The 15,289-nt window shown below is 38.2% G+C and overlaps 1 protein-coding gene across 1 annotated transcript in view; it reads left to right on the top strand.

Moving 5' to 3' along the window:
- The window catches only part of c1s.2 (complement component 1, s subcomponent .2), a 28,134-nt gene extending 19,401 nt beyond the window's left edge, over positions 1-8,733 (top strand). Inside the window, exons 16-22 of the mRNA XM_052146521.1 lie at positions 4,612-4,814; positions 5,952-6,099; positions 6,189-6,307; positions 6,499-6,577; positions 6,710-6,844; positions 6,951-7,025; positions 7,135-8,733. Coding sequence (XP_052002481.1) covers positions 4,612-4,814; positions 5,952-6,099; positions 6,189-6,307; positions 6,499-6,577; positions 6,710-6,844; positions 6,951-7,025; positions 7,135-7,895 — 1,520 coding nt within the window. The 3' untranslated portion in view covers positions 7,896-8,733. The remainder of the gene's footprint in view (positions 1-4,611; positions 4,815-5,951; positions 6,100-6,188; positions 6,308-6,498; positions 6,578-6,709; positions 6,845-6,950; positions 7,026-7,134) is intronic.
- Positions 8,734-15,289: the final 6,556 nt, after the last annotated feature.

Genomic DNA, 15,289 nt, shown 5'->3' with positions numbered 1-15,289 from the left:
GTTCTGGCTTGCGCTGCTATATGTTTTCTAACTCATCTGAATAATGGGGTGCATTCCATTCAGAAGTGATCATCCCTACACCCTATTTCCTTCAAATACTTTACCCTCTATTGTGAGAGCTTCAAAGTGCTGAAAGGAGTGGGCTCAAAATTAGTGGTCATTTGGTCATTTATTGGGAAATTCTAATTGGAACAACCCTACAGCTTGGCTACCATTATTATTCTTCCATCGAAAAGCCCTACAAAGGCATCATTTAAGCCTTTTCAAAGTGTCCAAAAATCCCCTAGACTACATTACATTGGCAGAATATTTAAACAAGGTACGAGTCTATTTTGGAATGTTCTTAATTTCAAACTTCAGCTGACAAAACGTACACAAGCCCTTTAATCTGCTTTAAGATGCTCTCTTTTTTCTTTCTTTCATTCTTTTCGTTCTTTCACTCTTTCTTACTGTAAAACCTGTTAAAGCATTTCAAACTATTTTAAAGTTTTTTCAGACCAACATTGTAGTTTGTCTCAAACTTTATGTATCTAGTTTAATCCGTACCTTTAAAGCTCACAAAGTAAAATATCAATATTTTCTTTTTCCTAAACACCTGAGCCAAGTTATTTTTTGTAATGTACAGCAAACATGCAGTTTAGCAATGAATAGTATAATAAACATTTTGGTTCGACAGCCCTTTAATACAAAGAATAAAGCTTAAACATATAAAGGCTAACGTATGAAATAATAGTCAGAAAATATTTTTTAAACCTGTTTAAATCTATTTTTCAACAAAATAATGAAATATTTTGAAGCATGTGTTGTTTGAATCAATAAAATACCTTTTTTGAAATATTAGTAACAAAATAAACATTGTTAATTTTACTTCATCAAAATCAGCAAAGATTTCACATAAAAAGATGACTGCATCAAACATGATGGTAGTTATTTTGGAAAAATATATAACAAGGTCTTTTACTTCCAGGACAGCATGAAAACTTTCACCAGGAGACAGTATATATCTCATTCACATTGTGATGATGATGTAGAGGCTTTAGAAAGTCATGTATCAAATATGATTTGCGCGGCATTAGGGAAGTTTAAAGAGTTGCTCAAAAAATTTATTTAATGACCCTGCAAAAGGGTCATGTAAGAGTGTTGGAGGCCCTCATAGTTACAGGGACCTGTTGAGCCCATATATTTACAACCTGGTCTCATAGTGAAAACATGTCTCTATATACATTTTTGCTAAACTTGTTATACGTGTCTCCAGGAACTGCAGTTCCAGGAGAAATGGTGCTGCAAAACCAGAGGTGCTGTGTGTTTTATTCACTTTCACTTAAATCATGACTTAAATGACTGATTATGACTAAACAAATGTTTTTCTCTCTATTACTCAGACCATGTTATTTTATGTTATTGACAAACTTTTACTGCTTGTGCAGTAGCTCATCTGATAGGGCATTGGACAGAGTTGGAGGACTGTGGTTCAAGTCCAGCCATGAACTTAATCTGAAAAAAATAAATAAAGAAACAAATATATATATATATATATATATACAGTTAACTTAAATTTCATGAGACCAGGCTGCATATTGTAGGATATTAGAGATGATTTAGAGATGAGGACAGGGTCAGTTAAAATGGGTATTTTGCACGCATTTTACCACCATTATATGTAGGGTAATTTGTATGCATGCTAAATTTAGAAGGGAATTTAGAATCTTGAAATATGTGAGCTATGAACTAAATGAAACTGTCCTTATTAGGTAAGGAAATGTATAATGGAATTAGTCGCGTTCGACAACCGTTATAAATTAGATAAATAACAAATAACTAGATTATTTGTCTTAATAGATTCTCCACCATTAAAATCGTAATACAATGTCTAGTTGTATCAGCTCAAAATTTCTACTGCAAGGAATTAGCTTTAAAAAGTGAATTATGATTAATTTATTTATTGGAGTTATATTATTCTCATGGCTTATTGAAAATAATATCACATGTATTTAGGTACAGCTTAGAAGCGAAATCTTGTAGAAACAGGGATGAGATTATTTATGAAAACATGCCACAGTCAAGTCGTCTTTGAACACAGACAAACTTTATTACTATTCTAAACATAAATCTAATCTAACACATATATACATGAGACAGGTTGGTGAGAAGAGTGACAGAATGTGAAATAAATGATCAGTACAGTGAAAATGAACTTTACGGTGTCTGACAATACCTTAAGAACCATTTATCCTTCTTTGCATCTACATCGATTTGCAATCGGATTACCCAAATTATTTAATTAATACACCAGCACTTTGAGCACAATATTGGAGATGTACTTGCTTGTCTTTGTGGTGTTTCCTTGCATTCTTTGTGTTGCTCGGTTCTTGGTCGAAAGTTCTTCCGTTTTAACTTCTGTGTGACCAAATTTATTGTCTGTATGAATAATTTTAGCTGTAAAGCCAGGCCTTCTCATGGGTTTGTGAACTGTAGATAGTGATGAGCTTTCTCAGGACCTCGAGTCCCGAGCTCCCTTGGACCTCACATGGCGCGTGCAGGCAGAAGAGCGAAGAGCCTCAAGAGGATGAAGAGATGAGAAGCCAGAGGCAAGAGAAGAAGAGCGAAGAGATGAAGAGAGCAAGAGAGGAGATGAAGAGAGAGAGAGTTCTTCCTGTTTGGAACTATTTGAACTGAGATTGGCCGCATCCCCCAAAGGTGTCCTGTGCCAATCAGAAGTGACTTTTCAGAGTCACATGGTCAACTGGGCTGTCTTTTCTGACAGTTGAGTTATGGTCCTTTGTTTCAGACTCTTAAAAATTTCCCACTCAAAAATAGTGCATATTTAATCATGAGCTTTTATATCTTGAGAATGGTACAAGAGACATGATATTAATTTTCACCAGATTTCTCTTCATACACCAGTGAACGCTTACATACTAAACATAAAAAAAAATTATGGATGTTATACGTGTAGGTAACAAAACATGAAAATCCCTGGTTACAAAATCATATTGGTTTTACACATCATTGTATTTTATCAAGTTAAACCTTATAGTTACCATACTTAGTAGAATTAGATAAATCTTACAGAATTAAAGATTATATTTATCAATTATAGGCGACTGCACATACACACATTTTAAAGAGGTCCATCAGTCTATAATCATTAATTTGTCAGGTACAAACGTTACCACATTTCAAAGCGATTTTTAGCATTATCTAACAAGGCTAGATTAAGATGAAATGTCTTAGAGTTGTACAAATCTGATGGTCCTTGTAACCTTACACAGAAACAACCTGGTTTAACTGGGTGGGGGTTCTTGTGAAGGGCTGTGATTTACGACATTGAAACATTCCAAACTGAAAGGCTGTTTTTTTCTCACTTCAAATCATGTTGGTGGAATTCTTCTGCATATATAATCTTACAATATTTAAGCAAATATAAACATTTGTTGATGGGCCGCAAGACCTTGAGCATAAAGTAATTTGACAAGCTTGCATTCGACTGTACGCAGACGCTGAGCATTTGCGTCAAAATCGAAGCATACATTGGGCTTTATGCTGCCTTTGGACCTTATTGACTTGCATTATATGGATATATTCACATCATATCTTGGGACATGGTGGGCCCAAATATTTAGCAGGTGGTGAGAAATGTGGGTGTTTATTTTGACACAATTTAAAATTTTGAATATTACATCAGGCAGATTGTTTAGGATTGTTTTTATCAGTTAAGGAACTTTTCCAAGGCTACAATTAGTGCAAAATGCTGCTGCTACTTTTGACACAAACTAGGTCTTCAAATCATATTACTCCTGTTTTAGCTTCTTTGCAGTGGTTACAAATTTAGCAGAACTTTTAAGACATTACAAAATATTTTGACCTTGTAGATCAGCTTGTTGTGAACTGTTGACTGTTCCAAGATCCAGATGCAAAACTAAAGGTGATGGAACTTTTGTAGTGAAAGCCCCATGATAATGGAACAACCTGCCCTGGGATATTAGATCTGCTGAATATATGTCTGTTTTTAAGTCTCATATAATGTGTTGTGTTTTATTGAGTACCTTGATATTAGGCTTTGTGAAGCACTTTGTGCTAAATTGTTAAAAAATGCTATAAAAATTAAGTTCTTAAAAGTTATTATCAAAATATGTGTTCCGCAGAAAATAGAAAGTCATACGATATGAGTTTGAGATGGCAAAAGTGTGAGTAAATGATGAGAGAATTATCATTTTTGGGTGACCATTTTTGTTTTAATTTTAAATAAAAAATGTATTTAATTAAAAATTTTCCTTTTTCCGGTCCATTTCTATTTTCACTGTAGTGTAATAGAGCTTTGTGCATCTGTTTATTTGAATGTGTAGTCCACATTTTTATGTTGATAGTACTAGGAGTGAATAGGTGAGGTGGTCAGAACCAAAGATTAGTGTGAAGTTTCTCATCCTGATAGTAAAAGAGAAAACACAAACTTAACAAATACAGGGCAAGACAAGTCATGAAACTATTGACAGCTACACAGGCATATGGCTAATGCGGTATGTAAGCCATTTTCGAACTTTACAAATGCAGCCAAAACACATGAATACGTATAGCAAGCAGAATAACTTGTGTGTTTCCTCCCTGTATTAGTGGACTGTGGGGGTGGAGTTTACAGTGAACCAGAGGGGACCATCTCCAGTCCTGGATACCCAAACACCTCCCCACTTGATCTACACTGCGTCTACAGCATCTCTGTACAGCCAGGCTTTACTATCACCCTCAACTTCAGCCAGACCTTCCACATAGAACAGGTCTCCAACCAAGGATCGACCTGCCTCTTTCACTGGCTGCAAGTATGTTTGGCTATAATTGTCTGTTTATCCATTTATTAACACTTTAGGTGTTGCACTAACAAGTCAACAAACTCTATTATTTCTACATCTATTCAATGCTTTGGGTCTGTGTGACTAGTCATGGATCACATGTCTTCAGTTGCGTGTGTTTTATCTACACATGACTACACAGAATAGTACTGATCAGATTACTGAGACCTCACAGCAGCTCATGTACTAAATTAATATGAAAACACCACCATGTCTTTCCAAATGTTACTTGATTGTTCTATTTCACCCATTAAAAGTGGCCTATTTCATGTCTTGCAATCACATGATAACTTAATGTATAAAACTGTCACAACTTTTACATAAGGAAAACATTAATAAGTCAACTAGTCAACAATTTGACTACTTATTTAGAATAAACAAGTAGTTGTGAAACCCCTAAATACACACATTTATCTATCTTCCAAACAAACATTTAAAAAATGTACTGTACATCTCCTATGATGTGACATTCCTACCAATCCATCAATGAGACACTACATGGAATATCTGTAGGCAATAATTTGATAAAGTCGAAAACTAAAATGGTTACCCGTTAGGATCTACAGAAAGTTATGCACTTTTTCCTTATATAGTCATACACATTTTAAACTAAAATCTTGATGCTGATTTAAAAATGTTATTATGTCAACAACCCATTTACTGTATATATACTTTTTTAAATCAGCATTAATAAGCTGCAAGACACACACACACACACACACACACACACACACACACACACACACACACACACACACACACATGTTGTGTTTCCATGTTTTATGGGGACTTTCCATAGACATAATGGTTTTTATACTGTACAAACTTTATATTCTATCCCCTAAACCTAACCCAACCCCTAAACCTAACCCTCACAGAAAACTTTCTGCATTTTTAACTTTTCAAAAAACATAATTTAGTATGATTTATAAGCTGTTTTCCTCATGGGGACCGACAAAATGTCCCCACAAGGTTACAAATTTCGGGTTTGACTATCCTTATGGGGACATTTGTTCCCCACAAAGTGATAAATACACGCTCACACATACACACACACACACACACACATATATTACATCTATTTATCTGTGTTCATCTCTGTCCCAGGTGTCTGTCCCACAAAAAGAGCCCCAGAAATTTTGTGGTGGAAAAAGCCCTGGACTCCTCCACACTGACTCCCATTTCACCCAGGTGGAGTACCACACTGACAGACACGGACAGAGCCAGGGGTGGAGTTTACATTACACCACCCAGAGTGAGTGAGAAAACAATAAATATCTAAACGAACTGTTTTTCCATGTGTGGGAATACTTATTCATCAGATATTCTCAATTGTCTTTAAAGGGGTGCAGTGTCCAAATCCAGGCAGGATACAAAATGGAAGAGTAACTCCGAACTTTGTCAAGTACTTGTACAGAGATTACATTCATGTGCTCTGTGACCCAGGATACAAGCTCATGATGGTAAGATTAAAAATAAAACTGGGGAGAAAATAAGAACAGCTAGCGTTAATATAAATCAATCATTTGTACGGTTCTGTCCTCTGATAGGACTATTTGAGAGTATAATTGTACTCGAATATGAATAGATATCAGTACTTACAAGCATTTTTCTCTCAAATAATTTCTCTTTCCTTACCCTTTGCCATTTCTAGGGAGAGAAAGAGATTCAAAGATTTAAATCCATGTGTCAGAGTGATGGAGAATGGCATTTGACATTGCCAGAGTGCAAGAGTGAGTACATAGGGAATACTAGGAAATAATGTATATTTACACTGACTTGTTTTTAGGACTGTTTTGCACACATTGTATAATATACCACTCACTTTATACATACACCTGTATAAGTATTTAGTCTCTTTTCAGTTATTGACTGTGGAGCTCCAAAGCCTTTGCTAAATGGAAGGGTTCAGTTTATCAGTGGATCAAACAATGAATATCACTCTGTCATCGAGTATCACTGCAATGAGCCATACTATGCTTTTGAGGAGATTCCTAAAGGTCAGATACTATACAAAGCCCACCTTATTCAATGTGATTTCATAACTTTCAACAGCTTGAACTGAATTTCAGCCATTTGTATCCTTTCATTATTCCTCTTGTGCAGCAAGATACACCTGTGCGGTGGACCGGAAATGGACAGAGGATGATAGCAATAATATTATTCCTCCTTGTATTCCTGGTGAGTTTTCTGTTTTGTTTGTTTTACAGACAGGCAGACCGAAAGAGTGATTAGCCACATATTCAGAAACAGAATGATTAATCTCTATCTCTCTCTCTTTCTCTCTCAGTGTGTGGAGAAAATATAGAACCTGCTTTTGCTGGCAGAGTTTTTGGTGGAATGCAAGCTAAAGTCGGGCAGATTCCATGGCAGCTCTATACTAGCTTGACAAAAGGGGGTGCTTCTCTGATCAGTGATTACTGGGCCATAACAGCTGCACATGTAGTAGATGGATTTGAAAACACAACAATGTCTTTTCTTGGTGGAATAATTCATTTAACTCAAGATGAAACCATTATATTAGAGACAGAGAAGATCATAATTCACCCAAATTATAAGAGGGTGGATAGAGGTAATCCAACAAACTTTGATAATGACATTGCACTGATTAAAATGTCTTCTAAGGTGCCACTTGGTCCAAACATCAGGCCAGTGTGTCTGCCAAAAACAACAGACGGATCTGTGCTGGATGGCATGATGGGTACAATTTCAGGTTTCGGAGGGTTTGAGGGTAAATTAAAAAGTGATCATTTACGCTATGGGCATGTTCAGGAATATCCAAATGATAAATGTGAATCAGGAGGTCTGCCTGTAACTGATAACATGTTTTGTGCTGGAGATGACAAGAAAGGTGTTGACAGTTGTCAAGGTGACAGCGGGGGTGCACTGTTCCACCCCATGTTGGGCTATGGGTCTGCAGAACAGCGCTATGAAGTGAGGGGCATTGTGTCATGGGGTCCTACTAAATGTGGCGATACAGTCTTTAAAGGTTTCTACACTAAAGTGCAGAACTATCTAGACTGGATTAAAGAAACTATGGCAAATAACTAGTATTGGCTGAACAAGATAAGACATGACCCATTTGTCATTATTCAACCCCAGATAAGACTTTTAACCTTGAATAGTTTGAAATTAGTTTCAGATATCCACATATCTATAATTTACATTCAGACTCCTGATAAAAGTTATTTTAAGTAATCTATTAATGTGTCAACTCTGAATGTGTTATTATGACCAAATGTTTTTTTAATTAAAGGGTAATTTAAAAAAGTTCAGCTTATTTTCCTCTGCTACAGCAGACATTGTAGAATTGTGCCATATTTCCAGAATCTTCATTTTTCGTGTTTCTCACCTTTTGTTCTCTCTTCAAGTTATAAGGCTAAGAATTCCATAATAATTTAATAAGGCATCCACGGGCATAAACTGCTTATAACGCTGCTCGAATTTAGCCCTGATTAGCAGTCGGGTTGAGTCTGTGCAAGTCGGCACCAGATTTTGGACCAGTCGTAATTGACAGATTTCACAGAGTATCGCAGTATGGGAATTGACTCCGATTTCTTATGCTAAGACAACGAACGATTACAACTAGTCAGTGTATATCATGTGTGTTTGTTAATTTAGAGCCAATTATAGAGGAAATCTGGTTGCCTGTGAAGCTCAGCGACTCAAATATGAAGTTATATGGTCATGGTGTGATCATTGTTTGATGTGTGTAATGCCTATTTTTTCTGAAGCCATTTAGCCATCAGAAAAATACACTATGGAATGTAAAACCTGCCTATATTAAATAAATGAATGCAGTGATAAAAATTACATTTAAAACTTCATTAACCATTTCAAGTGTCTGTAAAATATGTGACAAAATAAAACATTTAATTCAATAATTACATTTTCATTTTCACAGTGACAATGCTTCATTCTTGTCAAATTAAAAACTAAAATGCAATAGCTGATTTTAAATTTCATTTGCACTGCAATTTTGAGGCAAGACTGCCAATATACTTAAAAACGCAAATAAGAAAAATAAATTACAAATACATTTTCACAAAGCATTTTCTTAATGTTAGTGCTATAAATGTGACAATTAAAATTAAAAGTTAAGTTTTAATTTTTATTTTTTTTTTCAATTTCAAACCAACAGGTAAATTCTATGTTACTGAGAGAATCCTTTAATACAGTTGTTCTCACACTAGGGGGCGCAGAGAGGTTGACAGGAAGAAGGATACTGTATATAATAGGGTTGATCCTGATAAATCAGTCATCGATCAATTATAGTAAATAAAAAAAAAACAAGGAAGTTCAACAGAATTTACCATGCTAAGGATCTTAAAGTAATTAATTATAAATACGCTTGTTACTGTAAGTAGATTTTCCCAGGAATTGTACTTTTTTATGTAGTTTTAAAATGGGATTCTTTTACTTGAGTACATTTTATGTGCTGCCATTGTACTTTTTCTGCACTATTTTCGCTGTCTGTGTTCACTAATTCCCTGTCCTGATTTTATCTATCAGTGTTATTGGCTATGTGAGTCTTGTGACTCCTGTCAAATCAAATCACTCAGAAACTTGAACAGCAGCTGTAGACCTATCTATCTACTTTAAGGACTAATCTTTTTAAGGATACTTGTCAGATTTGGAGAAATCTGTAAATATTTTTGGAAACAACTTACTCGTAATAAGTATGGTGAATAGCATAAACAATGTCCCACAGGCCCAGTTATTTATAATGCTAAATAAAATGAAGCAAGATCATCTTATTAACACCTACTGTCACTATTACTTTTTAAAGTCCTGAACGGATCATTTGTTCAGTGTAGATACAGTATTTTTAGTTTTGAAAAAAAATTAAATTAGGCTAGATTAATTCTGTGCAGTAAGGATAAATTGCACATTAACCAAACACAGAGTGAACTGGGGTAGAGGATGATCTACAGGACTGACTCAGGGCCGGATTCAGCCAGCCCCACTAGGGGGTGCAGGTAGAATATCAGGGGGGGCAAGTCATTTAACGGAACATTTAAATTTGACAAATATAGTGATTTGATTTATATTGTGATATATATCGATATGGCCAGAAATGAAAAAATATATTATGAAATGAAAAAATCCTATATCACCCAGCTCTAATCTATCAGCTCCTTTGATCCATTTGATTTGTCTTATAGGTTTTATGTTGGATGCCCTTCCTGACACTACCCTCTGCATTTACCAGGGCTTGGGACCGGCACAAATAGGACACTGGCTTGTGCCCTGTTGAGGCTGCATTTATCTTTTTTTTTGTTTTATTTTATTTTTTTTATCTGTCTGTCTGTCTGTCTGTCTGTTTGTCTTCCTGTCTGTCTTGTCTGTCTGTCTGTCCTTTCGTTTTTTATTTCTTTTTTGGGTTTTTTTTGTTTTCATTTCTTTAGCTCTGTACACAGCATAGCTTATATCAGTCATTATAGCATCAGTCGTCTGCTTTTCTGTGCAAAAGTCCTAACAAATGCGTCCATATCTAGACCTGTTGTTATAGCCTTCTCGTGAGCCAGAATAACTACATTTCTTTTTCTCTCATGTAGCATAGTCGTGCGGAAGGGGTAAGAACACGAGACAAAGTGGAGAAAGAGCTCTGCATGATGCAGATGATATTCCAATCACAAGTGAGGTCACATACATGCGATGGAGCTGAGGAAAGGCATTCTTATACCTGTGTAGATATGTGCAAATGGTGGAGAGGTCTACAAACTCTACGTTCTCATCATCATTAGTCTTTTTGAATTCTTTTTCCAACATTATTTTTGCGACAAGAATCTCATTGGAAAGTTTGTCACTGTCACTTTTGCCATTTTTTGCAGAGGACTTAACATGGCAACATCCAGAAAAGAGGGAGATTGTGGTTGAAGGCAATTAACTGCTTTCATGAGATCCAGATTGCTTTTGGAGAATCTTGTCTCCATCTCTACAATGGCGATGTCCAAAATGTTGAGAAGAGCTCTCTTCAGAGCCTGGCTAGGAGTCATGGAGTCTTCTGCATGGCCTACAGTGGACGTAACAACGCTACCTACGAGCAGTGAGCTCATTGTTCTTTTTCTTTTAGCAGCTGGTGCAGGCATGCTGGTTAATGTCTCGCTCTCCTCATCTCTCATCTGCTTCAGAGCCTACAGAGATGCACTGACTACTTCTGAAGCACAGCACAGGTCAACAGAATGAGCCTGCAGCATAGCATTTGCAGACTTCAAGGAACCCAGAACTTTGAGGAGGAATTTTCCTATGTCAAAGAAATGATGCCTCCTTAACATCATCAACAGCCCTGATGCCTCTGTACAGATATCAACAGCAGTGGCTCTGTCCTCTGTAACCTCTGACAGGATACTCAGAATAGCATCCTGATTCTCCACAAGACACTTGGTCACATCATGGTGGCTTGTGCACCTGATCTCCAACAGTCGTTTAAGGGAGGGAACATTATAGTTCTGTGACACATAATGACGGTGAAAAAAATAGTGCAGTGATCCTGATAGATCAAAAAAGATTTTTGCACACGGCTCTCCTTGCATTGCATGGACCACGGCCAAGTGCAGCTGGTGGTTATAGCAGTGGATATAAGGAATATCCTTCCCTACCTTCTTTTGCAATAAGGCCTGAACCCCACCCCTGACCCCACTCATGACAGAAGCTCCATCATAGCACTGACTGATAATTTCAGCTGCACTATAGCCTGAGTCAGAAAGATGCTCAAGAATTTGTGTGGTAATAAATTCAGCATTTAACTGACTGAGGTCAAGCAGGCCAATCAGGTGTTCCTCTGGAATGCCTTTACAGACAAATCTAACCATGATTGACAGATTCTCCACATTACATCTGTCCCTCGTTCCGTCACTTTTGATGCAAAACCCAGCATAATCTGCTTTGTCATAATTACCTTTTATCTGATTTAATACCATTTTGGCCAGTGTTTCAATAATTTCATTTTGTATGTTGTGAGAGGTGTATTTTGCATTTGGTGGGATGTGTTTGTTAATTTCATTAAATTTGGGGTCCTTTGCCAGTGTGTAGTCAACCATTTTTAAGAACAGTCCTGCAGAGAAATCATCATCATTTGAACTTTCCACACTGCCACGAAGTGGAAGTTCATTTACTGCTAGGAACTGAACTACTTCTCCAATTGTTTTAATATAATACCTATTTTTTTCCATTTGTGTGGGCCCTATTAAATTACAAATGGTCTCCCCTGTGGCCTCTCTTTGGGACATTTCAGACCAGGCTTTTGCATTTTTTATGTGGCATTGACTTGATGCGTGCTTTGAGAATCCCTTGTCCTTTTCCAATGCAGTTTTCCAATTAGTAAATCCTTGTTTTGTGAAAACCAAATCCCTATCATTGTTCCCCCCAAATTTCTAACACGGGAAACAAAAGCACGCATCAAGCTTTGCTGAATATTCGAGCCATGGTCTCCCACGATACCAACCTGGGCAGAATGAGCGGGAGCTCTTGCCAAAATTACGTTTGGGGAAAACCAGAGCTATGGGTTGTGACGGTGCTTCAGTGTTTAAGCCTATGTTGTATTCATCCGCAACAGCCACGGATGGGCTGAGAACGACGGGGATTCGGTCTCTGCTGCAGCTAATGCCCTAGCAGCCTCGTTGCTGCTGCCAGTGCTAGCTTTAGCAACCAGAAATCGAGCATACTCGACTCGTCACTCGGTGCAAATTACAAGAGAAAGCGATAGAGAGATATGGAGGGAATGAGAACACGCTTACAGAAAGAGTAACCAAATAATTTCAGTGACTGACGTCGAAGGAAACTCAAAACAGGGGCTGAGCTCAGCTGATGACAGTGTGTCTGCCTGCTCCGCTCTGCAGTGACTGACTGAGAGTGAAGCTCTGCAGGTTCACCACAAGCCGGTGAAGCGGCCACGCCCTCCCTATGCATCTACCAATCAGTAGCTACTTTGAATGAGGGATAGAGAGCAGAGAGCGCTCACTCTGACCATTTTTCTTGAAATATTTTTTACATTTGGGATCTTTGCATGCCATCACGTTTGGGGGGGCAGTCACAGCATTTGGGGGGGCATTGCCCCTCCTTGCCCATGCCTATATCCGGCCCCGGACTGACTAGAGAACAAGATAACAAGATGAACTGGCACTGGACCGCAAATATGAGGAGACTAAAATAGGGAGAGAAATCAAGCGGGTTAATTCAGGGCAGGTGAGACTAATGAAACAATAACAAGCAAAAAAGGAGGCGGGGTGTAATGTAAGACAGAGAAGCACGTGGCGATACTTAAACAATTACAAAACCGCATGTTTTCACAAGAAGACATTTGTGTGAAATAGGGATGTCGCAATTACCCTATTTCACAATTAACCGCGATTAAAATGGTCATGGTTATTAAAGCGTAAGGATTTAGAAGCTATGGTAAAAAACTGGAGAAAACAAACATGTTGTCTATTAAACCACACACGCAGAACGTGAACTTTCAGTGCACGTGAAACTCTCAAAATGAAAACATGGCAGAACAACACGATCTCCCGGAGTTGTATCTGCCGAAGAAGCAAATTAAATTGTAATCAGATATTTGGGAGCATTTTGGCTATCTAAAAAATGACACAGGAATTGTTGAAGATGGGTTTCCAATATGCAAAATGTACAGACGAAAAGTATCAACAAAAGCGGTGAACACGTCTAACATGTTCCAGCACCTGAGGGTCCCCATCCAGAGATCCATACCCAGATGAAGGTAATAATTTTACAAGCACAGCAAATATTATATGTCGTGTACTACTTACCTTTTGTTAAAGTTTAAAAGAGGAGGGGTTCAGCTTTATTTTGTGAATGTGATGCTTTCAAATAGTTTTTCCTACTTGAATAAGATTTCAGTGAGTGTAAAAGTGCTGTGTTATCCGGCAGATCGTTAGATTACTGAATAAAGAAAGAAGGTTCTCCTAGACTAACACAGTTTTATTTAAACATATGGTTTAATTTATAGTTGTTTTTGCTTATTTATTTTTCATTTATATTTAATTATATTTTTAGTTATTGAAAAGGTACAGTACGTTTTGGTGTCAGGGGGCAGATAGAGAAAATTGCACCTACTTAAATACAAGTACTTTACCTACGTGTTTTCAACTTAGAAGTAGGAATATATATGTTAACTGCATGTCTTAACGAATGCTACAATAAAACTTAAGTTGTGATCTGTTTGTGGAGGGTTTTATTGTTGCATAATAGGTACATTTGCAGATAATCATAAAAATCGTGATTTATTTTTTTTAATCAGACCATAATCATACCATAAAACAAATTCACATCATGACATCCCAAGTGTGAAGTTCAGCCACACACACACCCGACCCCTTACCAAAGTGACCAAACTTCAGCACAAACTTGAAGACCGCTTGTGACCCGGGCGCACTGCGCAAAGGGGCCGAGGCGTGCAGATGCGAGACAGACACAAAGACCGACATAGATTATTGACGTGCATGCAGCCAAGATGACACAAGCGTGATGCATTTTAAGAAATGTTTTAATTAATGTTTACTGGTTTAAGAACAGAACAATGAAAACCCCTTTCTATATTAATCAAGCACCTAGATAGAGTACTTACAGGCAAACAGAATATCTCACGTTTTATTTGATCTTCTCTCAGTTTCTGCTGCTCTTGATTTAGCGTACAGAGCATAAAATTTACTGTAGGTTGAGGCCAATCTCGAACCTGCAAGTACTGAACAGGCTAGGGCTTCGGGTCAACTGGGGAAAGAGCAAACTCCTCCCAGTTCAGAGCATCTCTTTTTTCGGCTTGGAGTTGGATGGCACACCTCACAAACAAGCGCGCCCAGTCGGTGCTGACCTGTTTGAAGGAGTTCAGACAGAAGACAGCGATTACAGTGAAACCGTTTGAGAAGCTCCTGCGGAATATGGCATCCTCAGCGGTGGCCACACCTCTTGGGTTGATTCATATAAAACCGCTTCAGCACTGGCTCCAGACTTGAGTCCCGAGATGGGCATGGCGCCGCAGTAGACATTGCGTGGCTATCACTCCGTTCTGTCACCGCCTCTTCAGCCCTTGGACAGACTGTCCTAGTAGCACCCTACTGGCCCAACCAGACTTGGTTCTCGGACCTCACGCTCCTCGCGTCAGGCCCCCCTGGCAAATTCCCCTGAGGAAGAAGGTCCTTCCTGGCTCCAGACTTGAGTCCCGAGATGGGCATGGCGCCGCAGTAGACATTGCGTGGCTATCACTCCGTTCTGTCACCGCCTCTTCAGCCCTTGGACAGACTGTCCTAGTAGCACCCTACTGGCCCAACCAGACTTGGTTCTCGGACCTCACGCTCCTCGCGTCAGGCCCCCCTGGCAAATTCCCCTGAGGAAGGACCTTCTTCCTCAGGGATGGGGCACCATCTGGCATCTATGGAATCTCCATGTCTGGCCCCTGGACGGGACGCGGAAGACCTAAGTGGCCTACC

Source organism: Xyrauchen texanus, chromosome 17, assembly GCF_025860055.1.
Source record: "Xyrauchen texanus isolate HMW12.3.18 chromosome 17, RBS_HiC_50CHRs, whole genome shotgun sequence".
Lineage (NCBI taxonomy): Eukaryota > Metazoa > Chordata > Actinopteri > Cypriniformes > Catostomidae > Xyrauchen > Xyrauchen texanus.
This window is presented reverse-complemented; position numbering and strand designations above follow the sequence as displayed.